Source organism: Nicotiana sylvestris, chromosome 5 (assembly GCF_000393655.2).
Source record: "Nicotiana sylvestris chromosome 5, ASM39365v2, whole genome shotgun sequence".
Taxonomy (NCBI): domain Eukaryota; kingdom Viridiplantae; phylum Streptophyta; class Magnoliopsida; order Solanales; family Solanaceae; genus Nicotiana; species Nicotiana sylvestris.
The window spans coordinates 26,724,992-26,750,129 of NC_091061.1; the positions used below are offsets into that span (position 1 = coordinate 26,724,992).

Below are 25,138 nucleotides of genomic sequence, written 5' to 3' on the forward strand. Positions count from 1 at the left end.
CCGTATGGGTTTCTTCTTACGCATGTGTTTAAGTTCTTCAAAGTGCCACTAGGACAATGCAAGTAGGGACCAAGAAGCAGACTTTCTCTCACATAACTTTGAAGGAACGTGAGTGCATCGAGAAGAATGGGGGGGTTAGGCAGTACATCAACTATCTCTCAGCTCATCAATGCTCAAAATAGCGCAACTGAGGAGATTCAAAAGTTAAAGGCGAGGAACGCTATCCTGGAAGGTCAGCAGGCCCACGGGGCCCCAGGGTCAAATGAGGAGATAGCTCATTTGACAAAAGAAAATGTTGATCTCAGGGCACAAGTGGAGAACCTGAAAGAGAAACTGTTCACCGAGCAAACATCGATGAATGCCCGAATAGACCTTGTTCTTTAAACTCGTGTTGTAGCTTCCAAGCCCTCTACTGCTAGTGCCCCCTAAGCAACCCCTTTCAGTGACCAGTTTCTGGATTGTCTGTTCCTGTTTTAATGACTTGGCAGTTGTTTTGTTTCTTTTTGTTTTGATGTGGATGGGATGTATCTGTACTGTTCCCGATGACAACAGTCCAGTCATTGCCCTTGCTGTATAGCAAAGGCACATGTTTTATATATAAAAACTCTCCTCTTTTGCTATCTAAATGATTATGTTCTTTGTTTCTCTTTTCTATCATATTGTGTGTACATATGTGGCATGAGTTAGTTAGGCTAGACTTCTTTATGTTGTTTGCATGCTTGTATATTTTTAATTATGCCAAAAGGGGGAAGTATAATTGAAATAGGGATCTGATTAAAGGGGAAGCATAAAGACAGGGGGGAACTTGTGAAGTTCCTGTTGCTTCATCTGGTTATGTCTGCTCTAAAAATATGTTATCAATGTCTAAGTTTGTCATCATTAAAAAGGGGAAAATTGATGGGTTTTCAATGTCTTAGCCTTATGTTTTAATGATCTAACAAACTTACTGTCAAGAACTCGAGAGGGAACCTGATACACTTGGTATACATTGCTAATCAATGGACTCCAGCTAATGTGAACTGCTACAATTGTAGAAGATAGAGAACCAACACAGGGACCTGATCCCTTGTGTTTCCCTGACAGCAGTACGGAAGTCAACTATGTATAGCTGGAAAGTGACTGCCACAGAAACAATGCACACAGTGCAGCATAGTTCTGCAGTCACTTGTCCTTTGACCAACCAAATGCTTATATCGTTCAAGTGATGTCATCAAATGTCTATTAACAAGAGTATTACAATAGAACATCACTTGAACACTTGAGAATTCACTTCAAGTATTCAAGCCTTCTGAGATTTGTGCATTCAATTCTCAAGTGCATCAAGAACAAAGTTTAACGCTACTATGGAGCAGTTCCTAAATCTAGTATTTGTTGTCCTTAGTTGAGTTGTAACTTTGTAATTGTTCTTCATTGTAATTCCTAATTTGCTTAGCTAGAAGCAGTGCTTAGGAACCCCTTTGTAAAACCATAAACCCTTTGTATTTGTGTCGTGACTAGAGTTAGTCATGAGTTAAAGTCTCTGTAATATGTGTATTGCAAAGTGGCTTGTAATAGGTGTATTACAAGTTAGTGAGGGATTAAGAGTTTAATTCCTAGATTGTATAGGTTGTAATCTGAAGATTTCTCAGTAGTGAAGTTGAAATCCTACCAGTGTAGGTCATGATTTTTTATCCCCTTGAGCAGGGCTTTTTCCACGTAAAACTCCCTGTCTTATTTACTTACTGTTTTCATTAACGTTCTTAGTGGAAACTCATAGAGGACCTGGTACTCTATAGTTTGGTGGACTCTTATAAACTATCAATTATCTCCCCCTTCGTTGTTTCTCTTGCCATGTTGAAGCCAGTTAGGACTCGAGATGTAGGTACAATCTGGTCCTGTAGGCCGAGATGCTCTAAGACCCTTGATCTGATTATGTTTGCTGAGCTACCTGGATCTACTAGAACAGGTTTAACATGAACTTTATTTAACAAAATAGAAATTACCAGGGCCTCATTGTGCAGCTGGGATATGCCTTCCGCTTCCTCGTCATTGAATGATATGACGCCCTCGGGCACATAACTCAACACCTTGGTGCATTTGAATATAGGCCCTTGAGGGACATCGACACCGCCAACGATCATATGAATTACATGTTGTGGTTATTCTTGCTTGATTTTTTTTGTTTGCATCTCTTTCCCTGAAGTGGTTCTTAGCTCGATCACTGAGAAATTCTCGAAGATGACCCTTGTTGAACAATCGAGCTATTTCCTCCCTCAACTGCCTACAGTCTTCAGTCCTATGGCCATGTGTGCCATGATATTTACACATCAAGTTCGGATTCCTTTGAGAAGGATCGGTTTGTATTGGCTTGGGCCACCTAGTGTCTTTGATTCTTCCAATAGCCGACACGATCCCTGATGCATCTACGCTGACATTATACTCCGATAATCAAGGTGTTTCAGCGGGGTCGGTATGTTTATCAAAACCATTCTTACTCATAATTACCCGAGAGATTTGACCTCGATCATTTCTTCGATTGTTTTGAGGAATGTTACGTCTCGAACCATTGTTTCTCCGATCGACATATGGTTGATACCTTCCTTGTTTGATCTTGGCTCCATATCCATATCCCTCGGGACTTAACTGCCAATCTATTACGATGAACTGAACCTGAGGGGGCTCCCAACTGGCCGTCCTCGACCCTGATCTTTGACTGGTAACGATTATGTACGTCTGACCAAGTTACAGTTGGGTACTCGATCAGATTTTGCTTCAATTGTCGTGATGCGATCGAACTCCGCTTGTTCAAACCTTGCATAAAATCTTGTACTGCCCAATCATCCGAAACCGGTGGTAATTCCATTCGCTCCATTTGAAACCGGGGTACGAACTCCCTTAGCATCTCATCATTCCTCTGTCTTATCTTAAAAACGTCTGATTTCCTTATTGCCACCTTTATGGTCCCAGCATGTGCTTTAACGAAGGCGTCTGCTAACATAGCAAACGAATCGATAGAGTTCGGGGGCAAGTTGTGATACTAAATCATGGCTCCCTTTGACAAAGTTTCCCCAATTGTTTTCAACAATACTGATTCGATCTCATCGTCATTCAAGTTGTTTCCTTTAATCCCGTAAGTGTATGAGGTAATATGTTCATTAGGATCGGTTGTTCCGTTGTATTTAGGTATATCAGGCATGCAAAATTTTTTAGGAATGGGCTTCAAAGCCGCACTCGGAGGGAATGGCTTTTGTATGAGGCATCCAAACCTTTCAAGATCGGGGGTGCTCCCGGATTTGATCAACACGGGAGTTATAAATCTCCATTTTTTTGTCATTATCCTCAATTTTCTTTTCCCCGGACTCGATTCTTTTGGTGAGTTCCTCGAGCATCCTCATAATTGTGGGATCAGTCCCCGAGCCCTTATCGTTTGATCTTTCCGATATCGGCTCAATACGTCGAGTGTTTCCTGGTTCGACTATACTTGGAGTTTTATGCTGACTTTGAAGCTGAGCAATAGCAATCTGTTGAGCCTATAACATCTCGAATATCACTTGGAGGCTGAATCCCTCATCTCTTATACCCTGTGTTCCTTGGCCACTAGACCTGACTTCCCTACATACACTTCCTCCGGGGTCTGCGCCTAGATCCGCATTTAAAGCAATATGTGAACTAACATCAACTGGTTCCACATTTGGCACTTCCCCAGGGTTTATCGGTGGTACATCAATCCCTACATTTTTGTTTTCCCCATGAAATCCAAGACCATCATTATCGTGTACAGGTGCATTTTGTGAGTTTGACATGTTTTAACCTGAGAACAAAAATTCTTGACAAGAAAAAGTGTAAAAATAACGTGTGTTATCAGAATCAGTACTGAAATAATCACTATTATCTTTAGACCCACGATGGGCGCCAAACTGTTTACCTCGAAAATACGAGTAACAATTAAACTTGAGTTATAGTTTTAAAGATATGTGATTTAGTCTAAAGGCTCTTTGCCTTTTAGATACTTGGGAGTCCCATTGAGTAGTAAAAGGTTATCTATTAATCAATGTCAACCTTTACTGGATAAAATATTAGGCAGAATCAAAAACTGGACAGCAAAGTTTCTGTCTTATGTAGGCAGGTTGCAGCTGAGCAAGAGTGTTTTATTATCTATTCAATCATTTTGGTCACAGATATTTCCTTTACCTAAGAAGATCCGACAAGGAATTGAGACAATTTGCAAGAGATTTATGTGGACAGGTGAAACAGAAACCAAAGCTAAAGCTTTAGTAGCTTGGAGACAACTATGTTGGCCAAAATCTGCAGGGGGTTTGAATATCACATATATGGTTATATGGAATAGAGCTGCACTAATCAAGAAACTGTGGAATCTAAACAAGAAGAAGGATAGATTGTGGATACAGTGGATTCATACTTACTGTATCAAGCAACAAGTAATATGGAAAATGAAAGCTAAACAAGCCTCATGGTTAGTGCAAAATATTTTGGGAGCTAGTAAATACCTAACTGAGGTCAACATAGCAATTGAAGAAGTGTTGAGCATGAAGGAATACTCCATCAGATTGATATATAACAAGTTGAGAGGTGATCTACCTAAAGTGGAGTGGATGAGATTATTGTGTAATAACTGGAGCAGTCCTAAATGGAGATTCATTTTGTACTTGGCAATTCTGGAAAGGTTGTATACGAGAGACAGAGTACTAGGATGGGGCATAGCAATAAGTTCAGCATGCTCATTATGTGAAAAGGTAGAAGAAAGCCATGAACACTTGTTTTTTCAATGCAAATACTCAACAAGTATATGGAGTAAGTTACTACAATGGGTGGGGATACAAAGGAATGTACAAGGTTGGGATGCTGAAAAATAGTGGGCAATAAGGCATGAATCAGGAAAGAATCAAATGTGTGCAACATACAGAATGTTACTCGCCTGTGTTGTTTCTTATATTTGGCAGGAACGAAACTGGAGAACCTTCAGAGGAACACAAAGAAGCAATAAGGAGATGATCAAACTGATAATTCAGGAAGTGCACTGTCGTGGAATGTTGAATTCTAAGATAGCGAGACATTTACAGAATTTCAATTTTTATCCATAGTTTGTAGTTGAGTAGTTATGTAGATATGAGGGCACTAGATTTGGGGCTACATGTCCAAATCTATGTGAGTTTTGAGGGTTCTTGCTATACTTGTAAATATTTTCCCTGGTAATAAGAAATTTAATTACCAAAAAAATTAATAACCAAGAAAACAAAAGTATAAATGAAGGAAATAAGTAAAATCAAATCAATGTGCAAGCTAGTCTCGACCTCGAGCAAAGGTGGCCTCGAGGTGGGTCAAGAACAGTAAAGTAAGAATAATCAAGTTAAAGGACAATTCTGATGAACAATGAACAAAAAAGTAAGAGAGGTATTCTTTTGCCAATGATTGGGGTCCCCTTTATATAATAGAGAAACCCTAAATAAGGTACATTTCTATTTACAGTAAAGAATCTTATTGGGACAGCTGTCTAACCGCCTAGTACGGATTCGTAAAATCTATTCCGGGATTTACGCTACGATCTTGGGGACGTGGCAGGAATCTTGCTCATTCTGTTATAAGCCCACAACGGCATTATCTCGGGGTTGGTCATACTAGGCTCCGTCGTTCCTCGAACACTTAGATTTTCGAGCCTCGTATTCTGTCCACAGGCCCGAACTCGGTCCATAGTGAGTCTATTCCTCGACGCGAGCCTTTTGTTCCTGGATGTGAGCCTTAGAGCACATAAAATCGAGGGCACCTGATTTTATCTATATACAATAGACTAGTCTGTTCAGACAGTCACAAGCTTGCTAGAGCTAAAAACTGAACTCAATCGACCTCGCTATCTATCAATAAAGAAGATAAAGGAGTGAAGGTCTGATTGAAAGTAGTACGTCTGCAGGGATGTTTTGTCGTCGTTACCGATTCGACTGGGACATATCCAATTGAAAGATAGCAGTACTACAGAAAAGCTGTAAAATAGAAATAAGTCGATTGTTGGAACTTGTGGTCTTGAGCATAACACGAGACTTATGTGGCTATAAAGGTAAACGAAAAGTTTACAAGTTGTTTAATTTCCAATATTGTTTAAATTCCAAATATAGAAAGATGACCTTTTTTAATGAACTAATAAAAGAAAAAAACTCATAATACAAAAAAGGAAATGGAGGGACTAACTCTTAATCGTAATTGTTGGATTTACGACTACCTCATCCATTAGCATGCACGGAAATAACATTTTTATCTTTACAAGGTATAAACGTAAAATTTGCGTACACTTCATTCTTTTCAGACCACACCAGTGAAATTAGGTTTGTTGTTAGTTTTGTTGTCATCCATTGATACACAATTCAAATAAAAAATACTATAGAAAATATATCCAATAAACTATGCTAAGAATATAATAGGTACTTAGTCGACAAAATTGAAACAGATTCTCAAATCAATCAAACACTATTAAATTTCAAGAATAATTTTTATACTCATAAATTCATCAGTTTGAAGTTTCTATTCAACCAATATTGCAAAAGAAACAAATGTTTCTAGAACTAAAGCCACTGAACCACAGCATACGCAATCCAAATTTCTCTAAATCATTTGTCCATATCCCTACATGACAAATTAACATACAAATAAAAAACCCACTTGCCTTTTTTAGTTGCTATCAAATTAGTTGTCTGAAATGTTATAAACAAAACGCGTTTTTAGTCCACATCAGACAAAGACATTAGCAGATGACCCATCTCCATTTATTTGTCCAGAAAAATCAGATTTTATGGTCATTGGACTTTTAAATTATCGTATTAAAGTTATTAAATTAATTTTTGTAATAGGGAATAATTGAATTATTCTTATACATCAAAGAAAATAGAAAAAGCTTTGTAAAATAATAAATTTGGTCCTAAAAACTCTTAGACTTCCAAAATTGTCATCTAAGTATAACCATGTTGATCGCTTATCTTACATAATATCCACGTGGCATCATTTAAAAATAAAGAATCTGATTTTTTAACCCATTTTATAAAATAAAATAAAAAACATGACGTGTCGTATGGTGAACAACATAGGTTATTAAATTGGGTTCGAAAATAATTTTTTTTTGTGGTACCACATGAATGTTATGTAAGGCGCGTTGTTGGTATGACATACTTGTATTTTCCTGACAGAATTTAGTAGTTTTGGCGTTATTTATTTTCTGCGAGAAATAGCTTAGTTTTCATTAAAAAGAATTAATTTTATGACTTTGGTACAATATACTAAAGGTTGGATGACATTTGATAAAATTACAACCAGTGGCGGAGCCAGAATTTTCATCGAAGGGTGTCAAAATATAAATAATTAGATACATCAAAAAGTCAAGGGGAGTCAACGTATAGTAAATATACATAAAATTAAAAAAAAGTATCTAGCAATATCGTGTAATTTTCCGGTAAATGGGTACCGCTTGACACCCCTTGGTTCAATGTGGCTCCGCCACTGATTACAACAACAACAATAAAAAAAATTCAGTGGAATCTCATAAGCGGGGTTTAGGGAGGGTAATGTGTACGCAGACCTTACCCTATCTTGTGAAGGTAGGGAGACTGTTTCCGAAAGACACTCCACTCAAGATTGGCTATGATATTTGATGAAATTATATCTTAAAAATTCATATTTGTTGAAACTACAAGGAAACTTCTCTAGCATCAAATCAATTAACAAATAAAGTTAGTTAAGTGCATGAGTACAATCAATGTCTGTTGACAATTTATTGCCGTTTATTTCTCACTTTAATTTTCTTCTTTTGTACTGTCAAATCATAGTTCTAACATCATTTTCTAGTTTCACACGTAACATATGAGACCTTATCCTAATACTAGCTGTTATCCCTATTACCTACTGGTCTTTATTTCATTTATTTTGGAGCTTTGTTCATAATTCCATGCACCAATTTAGCCTTTGACTCTGAATTATTTTATTATTTTTTGATCCCTTTTAAATTCTTCTTTGGAAATTTTCAAATAAAATGTGCCACATTCAACAACTAATAAAAGAAAAGTAAGTTTTGGTTGCTTTCACTTTTTTGACTTATTCTTAAAAATGTCAGTCTTTCTTGTGTTAGAAATGTGTAGAAAGGTGGTTGTGTTTTTCACCATTTTTCTCATCCACCAAATTGAAGATAGAAAATCTTCTCTCCATTTTTTGCACTCTCAGAAAGTTTTTTCACTTTCTGAAAGTTTAGTCCATTGGTTACTAAAAAAAACTGGAATTAGCTACGAACTTCGTCGCTAAGCTGTAGCAAAATCGCTCGTAGCTAACAGAATATTTTGATAATCTGTCGCTAATTAGGAATTAGCAATGGATTTTGTTGTTTAGCTACAGAATTTGTCCGTCGCTAATGAAAATGAAAACCAGTATGGATTTTTCACTACTTCAATTGCTTATTATGGTAATGTCTATCTTGTGTTTGATGTGTTCTTCATTAGAATTTGATCCTGTTGATAACTATCTAATAGACTGTGGATCACTAGAAAATACAACTATAGGTGATAGAGTTTTCTTGGCTGATAACTTGAATTCCACTCAAAGAGTATTTGTTAATACAAGTCTTGAATCCATTCCATCTACCTATAGTTCATCTCTGTATAAAACTGCTAGAATTCTCAATGAGACTTTCAAATTCACCTTTTCGATCAAGAAACAAGGGCAACATTGGATTCGCCTATATTTCTTTCCATTTTCGAATGATTTTTTCAATCTAAGTTCTGCTAAGTTCTCTGTTTCTGCTCAGAACTTCACTCTTGTTAAGAACTTTCAACCATTGAATGCTACTTCAGTAAAGGAATACTCTTTGAACATTACTAGCAATAGTTTAGTTCTTACCTTTACGCCGTCTGCTACCTCATTTGCCTTTGTAAATGCTTTAGAAGTCATTTCACTTCCTGATGAGGTCATTCCTGTCGATGTTGGTATTCATAATCTGAGGACACAAGCATTAGAAACAGTGGTGAGAGTAAATATGGGAAATATTGCAGTTTTGCCTCAAAATGATACCTCGTGGCGATCTTGGGAACCTGATGAAAGATACTTAACGAGCAAGAATCTTGTCCAGTTTGTATCGAACATACGAGCTGTGAACTACACGAGAGGAGGGCCTTCTCGGAATATTGCTCCTCCATTGGTGTATGGAACTGCCACGAGGCTGCAATCAGAGAATGATCCTAATACGTTAGCAAATGTAACGTGGTCGTTTAATGTTGATCCTGGCTTTGATTATTTCATTAGGTTCCACTTTTGTTACATAGTAAAAGGCCCCTCTGGTGATTTATTATTCAATGTTTTCCTCAATTCTCAGTATGTTTTCAAGTACCTTGATCTTAACAATGAGACATCAAATGTCTTTGGTGCTCCATTTTACATGGATTTTGTCACAAGGCTAGACAACAGACATAGCATTGGCATTAGCATTGGTCCAACAGATGTACGTAATGCATATCCAGATGGACTCTTGAATGGTCTCGAGATCATGAAAATAAGCAATTTCAAAGGCAGTTTTGATGCTTCAGACGTTGAAATTCAGTCCTCATCGCCTGGTTCAAAGCCTAAAACATGGTTGATTCTTGGATCAACTATTGGAGGATCGATACTTTGCATTGTTTTAGTTGTGTTGTCTTTTCTCTTTTGCAGAAGTAGAACACGGGCGCCAGTTGATCACTCAACTGAGGATCATCATACAACAGTTGGATCAACTACGGAGGAAAAACAATCTATCATTTCCAACTCAAATATGGGGTACTGGTTCCCTTTTAGAGCAGTTCAAGAAGCAACCGATAACTTCAGTGAAAACATGGTTATCGGATTTGGTGGTTTTGGAAAGGTTTACAAGGGAGTTTTGAGGGATAATACAAAGGTAGCGGTGAAGAGAGGACTTCCTCAATCACAACAAGGTCTTTCTGAGTTCAAGACTGAAGTTGAAATGTTGTCTCAATTCAGACATCGCCATTTGGTTTCACTGATAGGTTACTGCAACGAAAAGAATGAGATGATAATTATTTACGAGTACATGGAAAATGGAACTCTTAAGGATCATCTGTATGGCTCAGACCTTCCAAATTTGGATTGGAGACAAAGGCTTGAAATTTGCATAGGATCAGCAAAAGGACTTCACTATCTTCATACTGGTTCTCAGAAGGCAATTATTCATCGCGATGTCAAGTCTTCGAACATATTGCTTGATGAAAATCTCAGGGCTAAAGTTTCTGATTTTGGACTATCGAAAATTGGTCCTGAAATTGATCAAACACATGTTAGTACTGCAGTTAAAGGGAGTTTCGGATACCTTGATCCTGAGTACTTGACAAGGCAACAACTAACTGAGAAATCTGATGTCTACTCCTTTGGAGTAGTTATGTTTGAAGTTCTCTGTGGCAGGCCTGTTATCGATCCATCTCGTTCCAAGGAAATGGTGAATTTGGTTGAATGGGTGAGAAACTGTTTAAGGACAAGAGATACAGAAACAATCATTGATCCAACGATTGTACGCGAGATAAGATCAGAGTCTTTGATAAAGTTTGTAAAGACTGCTGAAAAATGCTTGGAAGAATATGGTGTAGATCGACCGACTATGGGAGATGTTTTGTGGAACTTGGAATATGCATTGAAACTCCAAGGAAAAGATGAAAAAACAAGACAAGAAAATGAGATATCTGATAATCAGTTGGATAATAGTGTGTTAAGTACAGAATTCAGTATGGGGAGTATGGTTGATATTGCTGGTATTTCAATGAGTAAAGTTTTTAGCAATATGGTAAAAGCTGAAAACAAAGACTCATGTGACATATGTTAGATGCTAAAGATACAATGCAGATCCATCTAGTGAACTGCATATGGATTATATATTTGTATTTTCTTTTTCATATGGAACCAGCCACTGATGCTTGCATCAGGGTCGGCTACCTACATCACACTCTTGGAGTGTGGCCCTTCTCTGGACCCTGCGTTAATGCATTGATGCGTTGTGCACCAGGCTGCCTTTTTTTTAAAGATTCTGTATTATAATGCATACTTCTTTTGCACAATAGAGCAGTTCAAAGGCATCTGGTTGATAAGGTTGATGACCATTTATTTTTAAATTTGTGTCTCTGTTCATTGTCACAAATTCACAATTCAATGTCACAATACTATTGCATTTATCGTTGTTTATGGTATGAGGCAAAGGTTTATCATTAAAAAAAAAAAAAGGACAGTCTGGTGAGGCATCGTCGGAGAAAGAGATGCACCCCAAAGGGTGTGATGTAGACAGTCTACCCTAATGCAAGCATTAGTTGCCGCTTCCATGGCTCGAACCCGTGACCACAACTTTACCGGTGTTCCAAGGCTTCCAGGTAAAGATTTATCAGAGAAAACAATATGACATCTCCTAGAGTAACTTTTACCAGAAGCAAATTAGCAGCAAAGCATGTAAAGAAAATGAACACAGGCCCAACTTAATCTCAAAAGCTAGCTCATGGCGAGAAAAAATTACTCACTTCACTGTCTACATCAAGAGCGATTCTTCGAGCTCAGGTGTTAATTCACCGTGTTTCTTTGTTTCTGAATCTATACATCATGTAATTTGAAGAATGTAATTGAATAATTAATTGTGTCAGTAATATTATGATTCGTATCAGAGCTATTAAACTCAGTCCAAAAAAGTTGCATCCAAGTTTGAGTTTCATTTTGCAATCAAACTGCCATTGGTTCTCTGAAGCAGTAATAACTTAATTTCCATCTCTGTATAACACAGCTCAAATCCTTCAAATTCTCTTTATTTTACCAAAACTTATGGAATACATAACAATATCATATACTTTCACATCACCTATAAATAAATAAATAAAAAGAATCTGATATTTTAACTTTTAAAAAAAAGGAGATTGGAAGAGGATCAAGGAGGCAGCTGTTGTTGGTAGTAAAGAAGTATGAAACAATGACACAAGTGAAAATAGCTTGAAATGGCGTACTCTTGACTGTATGAAAGGGTAATGTGTACCATAAATTTTAATTAGATGACCAATTTCATTGGTGATAAGGCTAAACCGATCGTAAAGATAATTACATCAAAGGTTAAAAGTGTATGTAACACAATAATTACCATGAGTTTTGCTAATTTTTACCTTTATTGAGATTTGAGAATACTAAGAGTTAGTGCTTCATTGAATCAGTAACCACTTGAAATTAATCAAGTGATTCTCTTGCTTAAATCAGTAACCACTTGAAATTAACCAAGTGTTTCTTGCTTAACTTGAATGCAAGTTCGACCAATTATTAACTTTAATTATTACAAAAAAATATATGTAACACATGAATTACCTCTCTTAGCATAGAAATCAAAAGCATAATTGTCCGAGGCTCATTTGCCGTTCAAGATATGAAATAAAGGATCCTCTACACTAGTCATAAAACAGACAGAACACTATTATTTTATAATGGCTACAAGTTACAAAACTTTAACGAACTCATGTGGCGAGGCAAACAGCACTTGACACTTTACTTTTTATTTTTGGAAAAAAACAATGCAGAAAAGAAAGGGGAGACCACAAATGGTTAATATATCTATGAAACAGGTCCACTAAGACTTTGACAGAAGAAACTTCACAAAGCCAAATTGAACAAGAGGAAAGAAAGTCTGTGACTAACAGAAAAAAGCAAGAAATGACCGCAGTATTCATTACCCACCTCTCATCTATAATTACCTCAATCAAATACCTAAAAACAGAATAAAGTAAGAACTATGTGATTAATGATTGATTACGAACTGACAACTGGTTAAAACGATTTACTAAGTACAGAGTAATAATCATTTGAATTACATATTTTATATCAAATGGAATAATTTTAGGAGCCTTCAATTTTGGGGCCTAATGCAAGATATTTATTGGCCTATGGGTAGAGCCGCCCGTGAACAAATTCTCAAACAATTTGGGGGCCATTGGTGGAAGATTTACAGGCTGAGGAGCCATGAAATTGACAATCTTTTCATGAATATTGTACCTACAAGAACCAAACCAAATTTTTACTCCAGGAAATTTAGAAGTAACCTTGTATGATAGAATCGGCTAATCAATTACCGTATTTTACGACTCTTTGATGCACGGCGATCAACAATTTTTCGTTTCTTCGTCTGCAATCTCTTCAGTGCATAGAATGCTGTCTCTGTAGTTGATAAAGAATTGGTTAGTTTTAGGTGTTCTTTTACCCGGGAGCAACAGTCTAAAAATGCATTCTCCACCAAAAGAAAGACGTATAGTTATACGAACACATCACTATAACACCTTTTCTGATAAAGCTGATCTATAGCTGTAATCTTTAGAAACTTATTCATGCTTGATACATGCAATCAAAACAACAGATTCAGTGTTCATGTAAAAAGGCAGGGAACTTGATCAGGAAAAAGAGCAGGGAGCTTCCCGGAAATGACAGATTTTGCATTCCTGTGAAGAAAGCACATAACATCCTTGATGCAACATCTTAACCCCCACCCCCACCCACCCCAAAAAAAAGGGGATAAGGTCTAAATTTATCCCTATACTATTGTAAATAGTTTGCATTTATCCTTTGTTATACTTTCCGTCTAAATTTATCCCTACCATTAAAGAAGTAAACAAATCTGGCCTTATCCCTAAGGGTTGTCCAAAGTGGCAGCTGACTCCTCAAAAGTGCCACGTAAGAGTCCATTTCACTATTTAAAAATGTGTTATTTATTATACTTATTTGCTAAATCGGCAAATTAAAAAAATCCCAAAAAAAGGTTGCTTCTTCTTCTTCCTCAATGCTTCTTCATCTTTGCTTCAAATATTTCGATCTAAACAAAAAATTTAACCCAAACAAACTCAGATCGTCCACAACTTCTCCACATGAATATTCCCAAACTCCAAAACACTTGGCTCAAACTTCAGCAAATCAGAATACCCGTCTTATGTTCTCAAGCTCTCTTACAGCTCCTTCAATGGTGATTTCTGTTTTTTTTTCAAATTATTGAATACCAGTGGTATTCTTTCCTTTTTAAGATCCAATATTTGTTTTTCTCCACTAGATTTCAGTAGAAAAGAAGCAAGAAATTTCAGGTTCTTGAGTCTTTTTCCAGCTTTGAATTTCGACAACCAAAAAATATAGTTCAAGGTAGTTTTTACTCAAATCCACGAAAAATCAGTGTTTGATTCACGACTTAAAGCTCAAAACGGCAACACCCTGTCAATCTCCTCAGTAAATAATCAACTGATCTAAGTGGAATTCGAAATTTTTAGACACCCAAAGAATATACCGTAATGGGTTTCAAGAGCCATTATTGGAGAACACCATTGTAGACATATTGAAGGCCTTCAATTGTGATTCCTTTGATGAACCCTAATTTTTCAGCAATGGTGATTTGTTAGTGGGAGAAGACTAGATTTCATTTTGGTGGAGGTAATCTCTGCAATGGAAAAGGTAAAAGGAAAGAATGGAAAAAAGTGAAAAAGTATTGGGAAAGGATTTCTTTTTAGGGGGTGGGGTAAGGAGATTGTAGGGGGAAATGGGAGCTTTTTTTGGTCACCTATTCAAATGCAGAAACAAATAAAAAATAGGCTGACATGGACTCTTACTTGACATTTTAATTGAGGGGCCATGTGCAACCGTTAGAAATGGGGGCAAATTTGTTTACTTCTTTAACGGTAAGGATAAATTTAGACGGAAAGTATAACAGAGGATAAATATAAACTATTTATAATAGTACAGGGGTAAATGTGGACTTTTTCCCAAAAAAAAAAAAGATCCCATGAACAGCACAATTAATAGTTAACATATGACACTGCCAAAATCATAGAAGAAAAACGAAAAGATATTGAACATGGTGTTGCAGGTATACACATCAAAGGTGAGGATAACCACATTATCCTAATACCATCACCATAGAAGGTTAGCAAGGTGGATTTTTGAAACATGACCAGCTTATTTTGAGAGGAAAAAAAATGGTATCTTACCAGATGATGCGGGATCGACTGCCTCAAAAAACTCCTTCAGCAATTGCTGATAGAATTCAGAGTCATCCAAAAGCTCTGGATCACCATCCATGTTTATTCCCTGATCCAAGTTAAGGATAAGTAGATGTGCTTTTCTCTCTAAGGAAATATAATCCATGCAAGAGCATTCTCAAACAAAACTAATTCGTTTCCCAAAAGGAGGCTGGCATTGCCTCTGCTGTACCAAGTGCATAAACCTGAAGCACTAGTAGCATGCCCACATTCTTCTAGGCAACACACTCGACAAGGAGATTTATTGATCTAATCTTATATCAATGAACGACAAACACTATTCATGCCAAACTTGACAAATTGTGTATATAAAACACTGGTACCTCTCCATTTCCAGAAGCATCTGAAACCTGCACAAAAGCAGGCACATAAATCAAAAACTAGCGAAAACTAAAAACATTATCCTGAACATTAAGAAACATAGCCAGATCCATGTGTACAATTCAGCTGCCATTCTCAAAACAACTCACGAACCGAGACTTACAGTTCCAAATAGTGCAACTGCCGATCTGCTCTGCTGCATTCCTTTTATCATTTTGCTAGGATCCCTCATATAACCGGCCACTTGTTGACTAATGTCCTGTACAATATCAGAATATTAATTCTAGTCATTGTGATTGTTGCTGTACGTATCATTTTTCAAGTCCCAGAAATAAACCTGATTAAATGCTTGCAATTTCCCTTTGATTGCGGCAGCACCAGAGGTCACCTGGGTTTTTCTCTGCCATTTGTCTATCGATTTGTCCCTAAAAGCAGCCATCCTATGACATAAAAGAATTAGCAACATCAATTTCCAACAAGGAGCCAATTTATTTAGCAAAAGGGAGAAAGGGCAATCGCATGAGAATGCAATGGCGAGAAAAATGTAGAGTAATAGCTGTTCTGGAACATAATTTTGGAGTTGTGTTATGTAACTATGCAGGTTTTGTTCCTAACTACTATAGATGTACATAAAATCTGACTCCAGAACAACATTAATAATGGGGTGCAGGACAAATTCTTCACTGGGAAGCAGGATTTAACCTAACTGCATAGAAGAATGGAACAGATGAGAAACAATGACTAGAACGAAAGCAATCAAAAAGACCATCTATAACACCAGTTCCAGGGCATATAGCACCAAATCCCCCCCCCCCCCAAAAAAAAAATCTCATTTTCAGCAGCCTATACTCTATCCTTTGCCCTCTGTAGCTCTCATTTATTCAAAAGAAAACATATACTTCCTCCTCTATCCCAAATTTGTATGACAGTGTCTATTTTGGGACGTCATAAAATATTTGACACCATTTAGTTTTCTTGTTTTTTTGGGATAAGGTAATAAGATTTCATTAATGGAGGGGCATAAATACCCGTATACATTAAGTATACCAAAATAGTAGAGAAAACTCACAAAATAATGTGGTTCTCTACGAAAGACGCCCAATTATCTATGCTTAAGCGAATCTTATGGGTGCACCAAAACATAATAAGAGAAAAGAGACTACTCCTCAAATGTACAAAAGCCGTCTCTATTCCATAGAAAGCTCTCCTATTTCTCTCTCTCCAAATAGTCCACATGAGTGCAAGTGGAGCGACATCCCAAGCCCTATGTCTTCTTCTACTCCTTCTGAAAGTCCAGCTGAACATTACTTCTTTAACCGTGCCAGGCATTACCCATTGAAGTCCAAACCAACCCAACCTTCATGCCATAAGCAAGATGCAAGCACTTGGACGTGAAACACCAATTGACACATGTAATTCTCCTTTTTCTCATATTCTAAGCCGTTAGAATCACTCCCCTCGTAGCTAGCCATTAAAGAAACACACCTTTCTCAGTACTCTAGGAATGCAAATTGAAGAATAAGGAACGGCTGCCTCCTCTCTGCCCAGTAGTAAACCATAAAAAGACTATACAGAGACAATGCCACTATCTCCCCCGCACCCCCCCCCCAAAAAAAAAAAAAAATCTCCAAATATCATGATTAAACTGTGAAATATTCTGTCTGTGGAGCAACTCCGTCAATCTCTGTAACTCTACAACCTCTCAATCTTGTAAGTTCCTCCTAAACCTCAGATCCCAATGTGTTTCTCCTCCTTGTATCCTCTGTATGCTTTGAGTAGACATCGTTTTTGGCATGAACATATTAGGAAACATGATGCTCGAAGTGTTATTTTCACATCATATTTGTCCCCAAAAGCTTACTCTTATCCCACCACCCACCCTAAATGATATATTCCTAATAAACTCTACTGACTCTGTTGGCTAAATTTCCACCTAAATCACACTCGCCTATATAGTGTTAACAGTTTCAAGTTGGAATTTTCTCCTGATGTGTCGTATAAAACATATATATAAACATATATATATTGTAGCAAAAAAACTAAGATCATAATCTAAAGCCAAAAAAAGAGTTTGACCAACTCCAGTTCAAAAAGGAAAAAGAATTTGACCAACAGCTATAAAACAAGCAAATGCGTTAATAAGCCTCAGTTAAACATTCTTACCTTGAATGCATTTGAGAAATCTTCTGCCAATCTTCATCAACTTCACCATTTGACTCAACATAATCTTCCGAAAGCTTCAACCTTTTACCAGAATTGACTTCAGGAAAGAAAATTACAGAAAACATCAACCAGTGAATATGTTAATCCAAAAAGGTATGTTTATGTTGTCTTTGTAGCAAATAGCTAAGAAGAAAATTGATGTTCATTAGGCCCTTAAACATGAAAATTATGTAAGAAGTCAGGGACTTGGTTTTCCAGTTTTGGCAACACTTCTGAATATGGTGACCTATCAAACAATTTCCAGAAATTCTTTCAGTTAATCAGAGTCAGAGGCTTATAGAACTTCACTCAGAAATCACAGTCTAGAGCTGCAACATAGAGCAAATTGGTTTCTTTTGCACACTATAAAATAGTACTTTTGGTCTTGAAAATCTAGCAAATTTCTGACCCTCTAAAACCTAATTTGATGCTTTTAGGCAAGCCCCCAAGTCCTTTCCAGTGGTCATTTAATCACTTAGTCAATGCCTCGAGTTGGAGCTTGCTGAATTCTACTTTCAGCAAAATTCATTATTATATTTCAAAAAGTATCATATGTTACCATCACAAACAAAAGATATTTCAAAAAGTAAATTCAGATTTTCAAAAACTCAGAACAAAGAACGTTAAACACTCAAAATTTGCATGTAGATGCGGCTCTTTGAGTGTGAGAAAATAAAGCTACAAGTCATACCGTCCATTGATTGAGTAATTGAAGGATTCTTCTCAAGTAGTACCTGCCAAATTACAAATGTTTTAGAATAACAGGTTAAATAAGCAAAGAGGAACTGTATTAACCTGAACACTAGATATACTCCCTTCATCCTATTTCACGAGGCACAAGTTCAATATACACAACGATTAAGAAATTATTTGACTTTATTCGACTTAAAAGCATCTAAATTGTATATTACTGGAAAATAATTTTGAAGTTTTAGATTTATTAGCAAGAGAATATTCCTGGCAGACCATAGTTTAACAAGGTGCTTATAAACGACTATCTATTGAAATGTTTAGGATACATTGTCACATTCCAAAGTGGAAACTCTATCACATAATGGGACCACAGAGGGAGTAGCAACGATTAGGTTTCCAGCAAAACAAAAGCATACTAATCTTTTGTTACTTCAAAAGCAAAATTGACTAGAAGTAACTGTTCTCACTGTACCTCTTGCAATTCCAGTATAGAATCCAAGGTTTTTCTGGAGGAGGCAAGTAGATCTGAATATGCATCTTTAACTCTGTCCTCAGAATCACAAAAGGAAGATCTTATTGGTTCCTGCAGGCAGTAAACATTCATTCAAGTTCAACTTGTCAATATCATGACTCTAGCATTGTGTTGAAACAAAATGGTAACCCAGTGAACCTGCGGAAGTCTATTGGAGTTTGAGAAAGCCTTTTGCAGCAAGAACCTTAGTTCAAGTGTCTTATCCCAGAGTGCCTTAGTGAAATTAAAAGAAGGAAGCAAAAAAGGAACAAGTTAATAACATAATTATGATATTAGCACTAGTCAATCATTAATCTTGTCATTTCAATGGAATAGTCATGTAAATAATATTAGCACTAAAGCTATTAACTCAGCAATAAACAAGCCAAGAAGCAAAAGACGTATAGTTTATGATAAGAATGGACCTTGGGCCTAACTCAACCCCAAAAGCTAGCTTATGAGGTGAGGATTGCCCAAGCCATATAAGGAGACCAAGGACCTCAAATCTCTCCGATGTGGGACAACTCAACACCCCCCCCCCTCATGCCCAGACCTCTGGGGCGTGGACAACATAAATGGGGGCCCAACATCGGTAATAATAATTGGGATGGGTTTGGCTATGATACCATGATAAGAATGGACCTTGGGCTTAACTCAATCCCAAAAGCTAGCTTATGAGGTGAGGATTGCCCAAGCCATATAAGGAGACCAAGGACCTCAAATCCCTCCGATGTGGGACAACTCAACAGTTTATATGCAACTCAATCATATATCTATTGAAGATACAGCATAGATATTTATGGGAAACATAGGAGGAGCAAATAACTGCCAATCACACAGTACGCATTTCTGTTCCCTGTAACCAGGACTTATTTTAATTGAAGCAATAGGAAGTGTGTATACAATAAAGACACGCTCATAAGAAGGTGAAACTAAAGATTATCATCTGCACCATCTGGTGCACTATACCTTCTGGTTTCTAACTGCTTGTCCTTTGAGAAGATCCTCGTCCTTATGGCGCTTCAGATTCCCCAAAAGATCTCTGTGCACACAATGACCGTCAAATCAGATGTCTACCAATAGGAGGCAAAAGTGAACACATCTAGGATATTCCTACTTATTTTACTGTTGACATTATTTATGTTTTATTCTTAATATATGACCATCAAGACTCGGAGCTCATAAGGGGAACTAGGCTGAAGCTTAATAAGAATATGATGCAAGTTATTTTAATAATAGAAAGACACATTAAACTATGGAGAAAATTTGATATAATTACGATGAAAGTTTTTTTAATATTAGCCAGATGTATCCTTAACAGATTAAATCCATTACTTTTTTTGATAAGGTAAATTGTATTAATCACAGATTAAATCCATTACTAAACAAGTGATAATAACAAGTTTATAAATCGAATTTGAATTCTTCATTAGCTCTGAAACCTTTGTGTCTCTTTGACTGAGTTTTGAATATTAAGGACATTAATCAGATTTGAGAGCAAATTATGGGCTTCACTTTGGAGAAGCTTGCGCTTCATTTCTACCTTTTCTTTTCGAGCCTTGTGGACTCTATCACTTTTTTGTGCTTTTTGCTTCTAAGAAATAAGAATACTAGAACTGAGTGGTTTTTACAACAATTTTACCCACATACCTTGGTTCAGACTCATAAATTTTATTTTATTTTAAGAAAAGGTAAGCATATAACTTGGTCCAGAGTTCCTGCCATTACTTTCTGAAGGATTTTGCACAAACTACATAAGTTAACTTTTTAAAAGGGAAAATACCTATATTAACTTTAGTAAGTATACTTGCATTCACCAAATTTCAATGATGATATCCATTCCTATAGAGAGAAAAGGAGTTTGTTATTGCTATTACATCAACCAATTACCTAATTTTTGCAGTATAATCAAAGCACAAAGGTCATATCACTTTATCTCTTGAGTACTAAAGCAGCAAGGGAGTTATGTGTTCCTAGCTGAAAACAACATGTGAACCATGTGGTTCAAATATGGGTTATGAGCTCAAAGTCAAACCACATGGGAGTATAATCAAAGCACAAAGGTCATATCACTTTATCTCTTGTGTACTAAAGCAGCAAGGGAGTTATGTGTTCCTAGCTGAAAACAACATGTGAACCATGTGGTTCAAATATGGGTTATGAGCTCAAAGTCAAACCACATGGGGTTAAACTGCAAACCACAACATCAGTTGAAACGTCTATCATTAAGTCCAAACAATACCTAATCTCTCTTCCAAAGAAGTGATATTCACATTATTTTACACTATAGACTTCCAATCTTCACGTCCTGTCAATAATCAGTTATCTCTTTTTATATTGAGAAAACTTCAAATGAATTTATAGGTTATAAGTTCAAAATAGAAGCTACAATTCTAGAAAATGCAGACATGAAATGAATGCTTCTTTTAATAACATATCATATAACTGAGCTATGTGGTAGAGAAAGGAACTTACTGTTCCTTGTGCTTAAGCTCCATATATTCTTTCTTAAGTTCTTCGATTCCAGCAATTTTATGGTCCTCAGTCAGTTTCTCTCGCTCTTCTTCTTCTTCTTGATCTCCTTCCTCATCTTCCTCTTCCTCTTGTTCTCCACTTTTATCATCATTGTTGTAATGACTAACATCATCATCATCGTCGTCACCGTCACTATAGTCATTGTTGTCATCGCTGTCGTTGACTTCATCAAAGTTCTCAACCTAAGCATATCAAAAACATATATATCACATGCAAACTATTTAAGCAAAAAAGATAAAGCACAGTACCAGGTAAGAAATACATAAAAGTGAGCTAAGTGAGAAAAACTAACATCGTCCGACATCTCATTTAACATTTCATCATTCTCAAACTCAGAGTTGCTTTCACTCTCCTCTACTTTCCTCGATCTCTTAGAAGACTTGCTCATTTTCCTGCCTCCGAAATCTTTAAAAAAAAAAATCATCAGTTATCAGTAGGGTTATTAAAGATGCACAGGACAAAAACAAAAGCCTATTTTTATCAAAAGCAATACTTTTAAAGGTAGAGTTGGAAATCTCCTTAACGCAAGACACGCTCCAAAGGCCTCGAGATGGCAATGTAGAAAAAGAGAGTAGAATAGGAGCTCAAGCACAACTTTTCTCACTTCATACTTGAATACAAAATGGGATTATATCAAAATATCTAAAGCTAAGCTACCTATATACAAGCCAACCTACATCAAACATCCAAACCATACTAACTAATTAAACAACAACAAAACCAATGGAAACCCACAAATGAGGTCGGGGGAGGGTATACAACAAAGCAAAGGAAATAAAGTAACGAAAAAGACATGGAAAAGGCAGTAACAACAGCAAGATAGTAACAGAAGCAAAGCACCATGCTAACTAATTAAGTTAGCTAAAAACAAGAAGAAGCACATTATTCTTACCTTGAGTTAGATTACCACTATTCAATCGGAACTTTTGTCCAATCCTCCTTCGGTCGTAACCCTAGCAGATGTGATTTGGGGATTTTAGAAGAAAGAAACGTTACTTGTCAAAGAAAACAGAGTGAATAAATGAGGAGGCTAAACCTCTGATAAAACCTATTAAAACGAAAGGGGGTTTGTTTTGGTGCGGGGGCTATTAAAAAGAAAGGGGGTTTAATTAGGACATGTCATTAACTTTTGGAAAAACTTAAGTTGTTTGGCCATATTGAAAAATGTTATAAAATAAAAGTAATGCAGTAAAATGTAAATAAGAAGAGATAGAAAGAAGGGAGAAGTGTTATCTTCTTTTACTTTGGTGTATTTTTCCATTGAAATTACATGGTCTTTTATAGGCATAAAAAGTAAAGATGATTGACATAAAGTAGGAAATTTAATCTTTAAGTTATTCACAACATGGGCATCCAATGTAGCATCTAATGTAGTATCCAAAGTAATATCCAATGTACAAACTATTCATAACACTCCCCCTTGGATGTTCATGTAAGATAATGTGCCTCATTAAAAACTTACAAAAAAAATATTGGGATGTACATAGTTATTTATAATATGCATTGCTTGCTGCCTCATTAAAAACCTTACCAGGAAAACCCGGTGGGACAAAACCTTGGTTAAGGAAAAGAGTGCAGTGTTTAGTTACTCCCCCTGATGAAAAATCATTTAATGTCTCGAAGACGACGCATTCCAATCTTATATATCAGCTTTTCAAATATTGAGGTTGGTAATGCCTTAGTGAACAGATCAGCCAAATTATCACTTGAACGAACTTGTTGTACATCTATTTCACCATTCTTCTGAAGATCATGAGTGAAAAAGAATTTCGGTGAAATGTGTTTTGTTCTATCTCCTTTGATATATCCTCCTTTCAATTGAGCTATGCATGCAGCATTGTCTTCATACAATATTGTTGGAATATTCTCTTTCGAAGAAAGACCACATGTTTGATGAATGTGTTGAGTTATAGATCTTAACCAAACGCATTCTCGACTTGCTTCGTGAATGGCTATTATCTTTGCATGATTTAAAGAAGTAGCAACCATAGTTTGTTTTGTCGAACGCCATGATATGGCTGTACCTCCACTTGTAAATAAATAGCCTGTCTGAGATCGACCTTTGTGTGGATCAGACAAATATCCTGCATCTGCATAACCAATCAATGATGGCTTGGATTCATTTGAATAAAATAAACCCATATCAATGGTCCCTTGGAGGTATCTGAATATATGTTTAATACCATTCCAGTGTCTTTGTGTTGGCGAAGTACTAAATCTTGCCAATAAGCTTACTGAGAAAGCTATATCTGGTCGGAAATTATTGGCAAGATACATTAATGCCCCAATTGCACTAAGATATGGTACTTCGGCACCAAGAAGCTCTTCATTATTTTCATGAGGTCGGAATGGATCTTTCTTTATATCAAGTGATCTCACAACCATCGGGGTACTCAATGGATGTGCTTTATCCATATAGAATCGCTTTAAAATCTTTTCAGTGTATGTTGATTGATGGACAAATATTCCATCTTTCATATACTCAATTTGTAGACCAAGACAATATTCCATCTTTCCAAGATCTTTCATTTCAAATTCTTTCTTCAAACAGTCTACTATTTTTGGAAGCTCCCCAGGAGTTCCAGTGATATTTAAATCATCAACATACACGTCGATTATAACAAATTCAGATCCAGACCTTTTTATAAAGACACAAGGACAAATTGGATCATTCTTGTACCCTTCTTTCAACAGGTATTCACTGAGGCGATTATACCACATACGACCTGATTGTTTCAATCCGTATAAAGATTTCTGAAGCTTTATTGAACAAGTTTCTCGAAAACTTTTATATGCTTCTGGCACTTTAAATCCCTCAGGTACTTTCATAAAAATTTCGTTGTCTAATGATCCATACAAATAGGCTGTAACAACATCCATTAGATGCATATCAAGTTTTTCTTGCACTGCCATATTTATGAGATACCTGAAGGTGATAGCATCCACTACAGGAGAATATGTCTCCATATAATCAATTCCAGGCCTTTGGGAAAACCCTTGTGCCACAAGTCGTGCTTTATATCTAACGACTTCATTTTTATCATTTCGTTTTCGCACAAAAACCCATTTATACCCTACTGGCTTTATGCCTTCAGGTGTTCGAACTATGGGTCCGAAGACTTCACGTTTTCCAAGTGAAGTTAACTCTGCCTGGATAGCGTCTTTCCATTTTGGCCAATCATTTCTCTGTCTACATTCATTGACAGATTTTGGTTCAAGATCCTCATCTTGTTGCATTATTTCAACAGCAACATTATAAGCAAAAATGTTATCGATAACAATATTATTTCGGTTCCATCTTTTCCCGGTTGAGACATAACTTATTGATATCTCTTCATTTTTATTATTTTCAGGTACTTGGACCTCTCCTGAGGTCTTATCATTTGTTACGTCTTGAGGCTCTTCTTGAGCCACTACCTCTGTGTTATGTTCACTTTGATCACTTGCTCCTTTTCTTCTTCGAGGATTTTTATCTTTAGAACCGATTGGTCTACCACGTTTCAAGCATGGCTTAGACTCATTTGCTTTAATTAATTGTCCTGCCGGGATATCAACTCGAATTGGAGCATTAGCAGCTGGAATATGTGACTTAGTCACCCTTGGTAGGTCAGTGAATGCATCTGGCAATTGATTTGCAATATTTTATAAATGAATAATCTTTTGAACCTCTTGTTCACATTGATTTGTTCGAGGATCTAAATGAGACAGTGATAATGCATTCCAATCTATCTTCTTTTTCAGCTGCTTATTTTCTCCCCCTAATGTTAGATATACTGATTCATCAAAATGGCAATCAGAAAATCTTGTCGTAAATAAATCTCCAGTCATCGGCTCTAGATATTTT

General features: G+C 36.5%; 3 protein-coding genes across 3 annotated transcripts; 2 read left to right on the plus strand and 1 right to left on the minus strand.

The window, feature by feature from the left end:
- Positions 1-3,023: 3,023 nt before the first annotated feature.
- On the plus strand, positions 3,024-5,081 carry LOC138868415 (uncharacterized). Its single transcript, XM_070145968.1, has 3 exons — positions 3,024-3,109; positions 3,986-4,733; positions 4,941-5,081. Exons 1-3 carry the CDS (start codon positions 3,024-3,026, stop codon positions 5,079-5,081), a joined length of 975 nt encoding a protein of 324 aa, XP_070002069.1.
- A 2,944-nt stretch (positions 5,082-8,025) lies between these two features.
- On the plus strand, positions 8,026-11,114 carry LOC104243189 (receptor-like protein kinase HERK 1). Its single transcript, XM_009798345.2, has one exon. The coding sequence runs from the start codon at positions 8,381-8,383 to the stop codon at positions 10,826-10,828; it is 2,448 nt and encodes an 815-aa protein (XP_009796647.1). The 5' UTR covers positions 8,026-8,380; the 3' UTR covers positions 10,829-11,114.
- Positions 11,115-12,741: 1,627 nt separating this feature from the next.
- On the minus strand, positions 12,742-22,326 carry LOC104243190 (uncharacterized). Its single transcript, XM_009798346.2, has 14 exons — positions 22,187-22,326; positions 21,587-21,699; positions 21,235-21,476; positions 19,729-19,801; positions 18,919-18,993; positions 18,721-18,831; positions 18,247-18,289; positions 17,517-17,613; positions 15,691-15,793; positions 15,517-15,612; positions 15,356-15,382; positions 14,982-15,081; positions 13,092-13,176; positions 12,742-13,014 (listed from the first exon to the last, which is right to left on the minus strand). The coding sequence occupies exons 2-14, from the start codon at positions 21,680-21,682 to the stop codon at positions 12,882-12,884; spliced, it is 1,281 nt and encodes a 426-aa protein (XP_009796648.1). The 5' UTR covers positions 21,683-21,699; positions 22,187-22,326; the 3' UTR covers positions 12,742-12,881.
- Between the last annotated feature and the right edge of the window lie 2,812 nt (positions 22,327-25,138).

Bases quoted from the DNA above. Each gene is read 5' to 3' on its own strand.
- LOC138868415 (XM_070145968.1), top strand. From the start codon at position 3,024: ATGGCTCCCTTTGACAAAGTTTCCCCAATTGTTTTCAACAATACTGAT. The intron at 3,110-3,985 runs GTAAGTGTATGA...TTTGCCTTTTAG, and splicing joins AAGTTGTTTCCTTTAATCCC to ATACTTGGGAGTCCCATTGA. The intron at 4,734-4,940 runs GTAGAAGAAAGC...TATATTTGGCAG, and splicing joins CATGCTCATTATGTGAAAAG to GAACGAAACTGGAGAACCTT.
- LOC104243189 (XM_009798345.2), top strand. From the start codon at position 8,381: ATGAAAATGAAAACCAGTATGGATTTTTCACTACTTCAATTGCTTATT.
- LOC104243190 (XM_009798346.2), bottom strand. From the start codon at position 21,682: ATGAGCAAGTCTTCTAAGAGATCGAGGAAAGTAGAGGAGAGTGAAAGC. The intron at 21,477-21,586 runs GTTAGTTTTTCT...TGATATGCTTAG, and splicing joins TAAATGAGATGTCGGACGAT to GTTGAGAACTTTGATGAAGT. The intron at 13,177-14,981 runs GTAAGATACCAT...TATCAACTACAG, and splicing joins AGTCGATCCCGCATCATCTG to AGACAGCATTCTATGCACTG.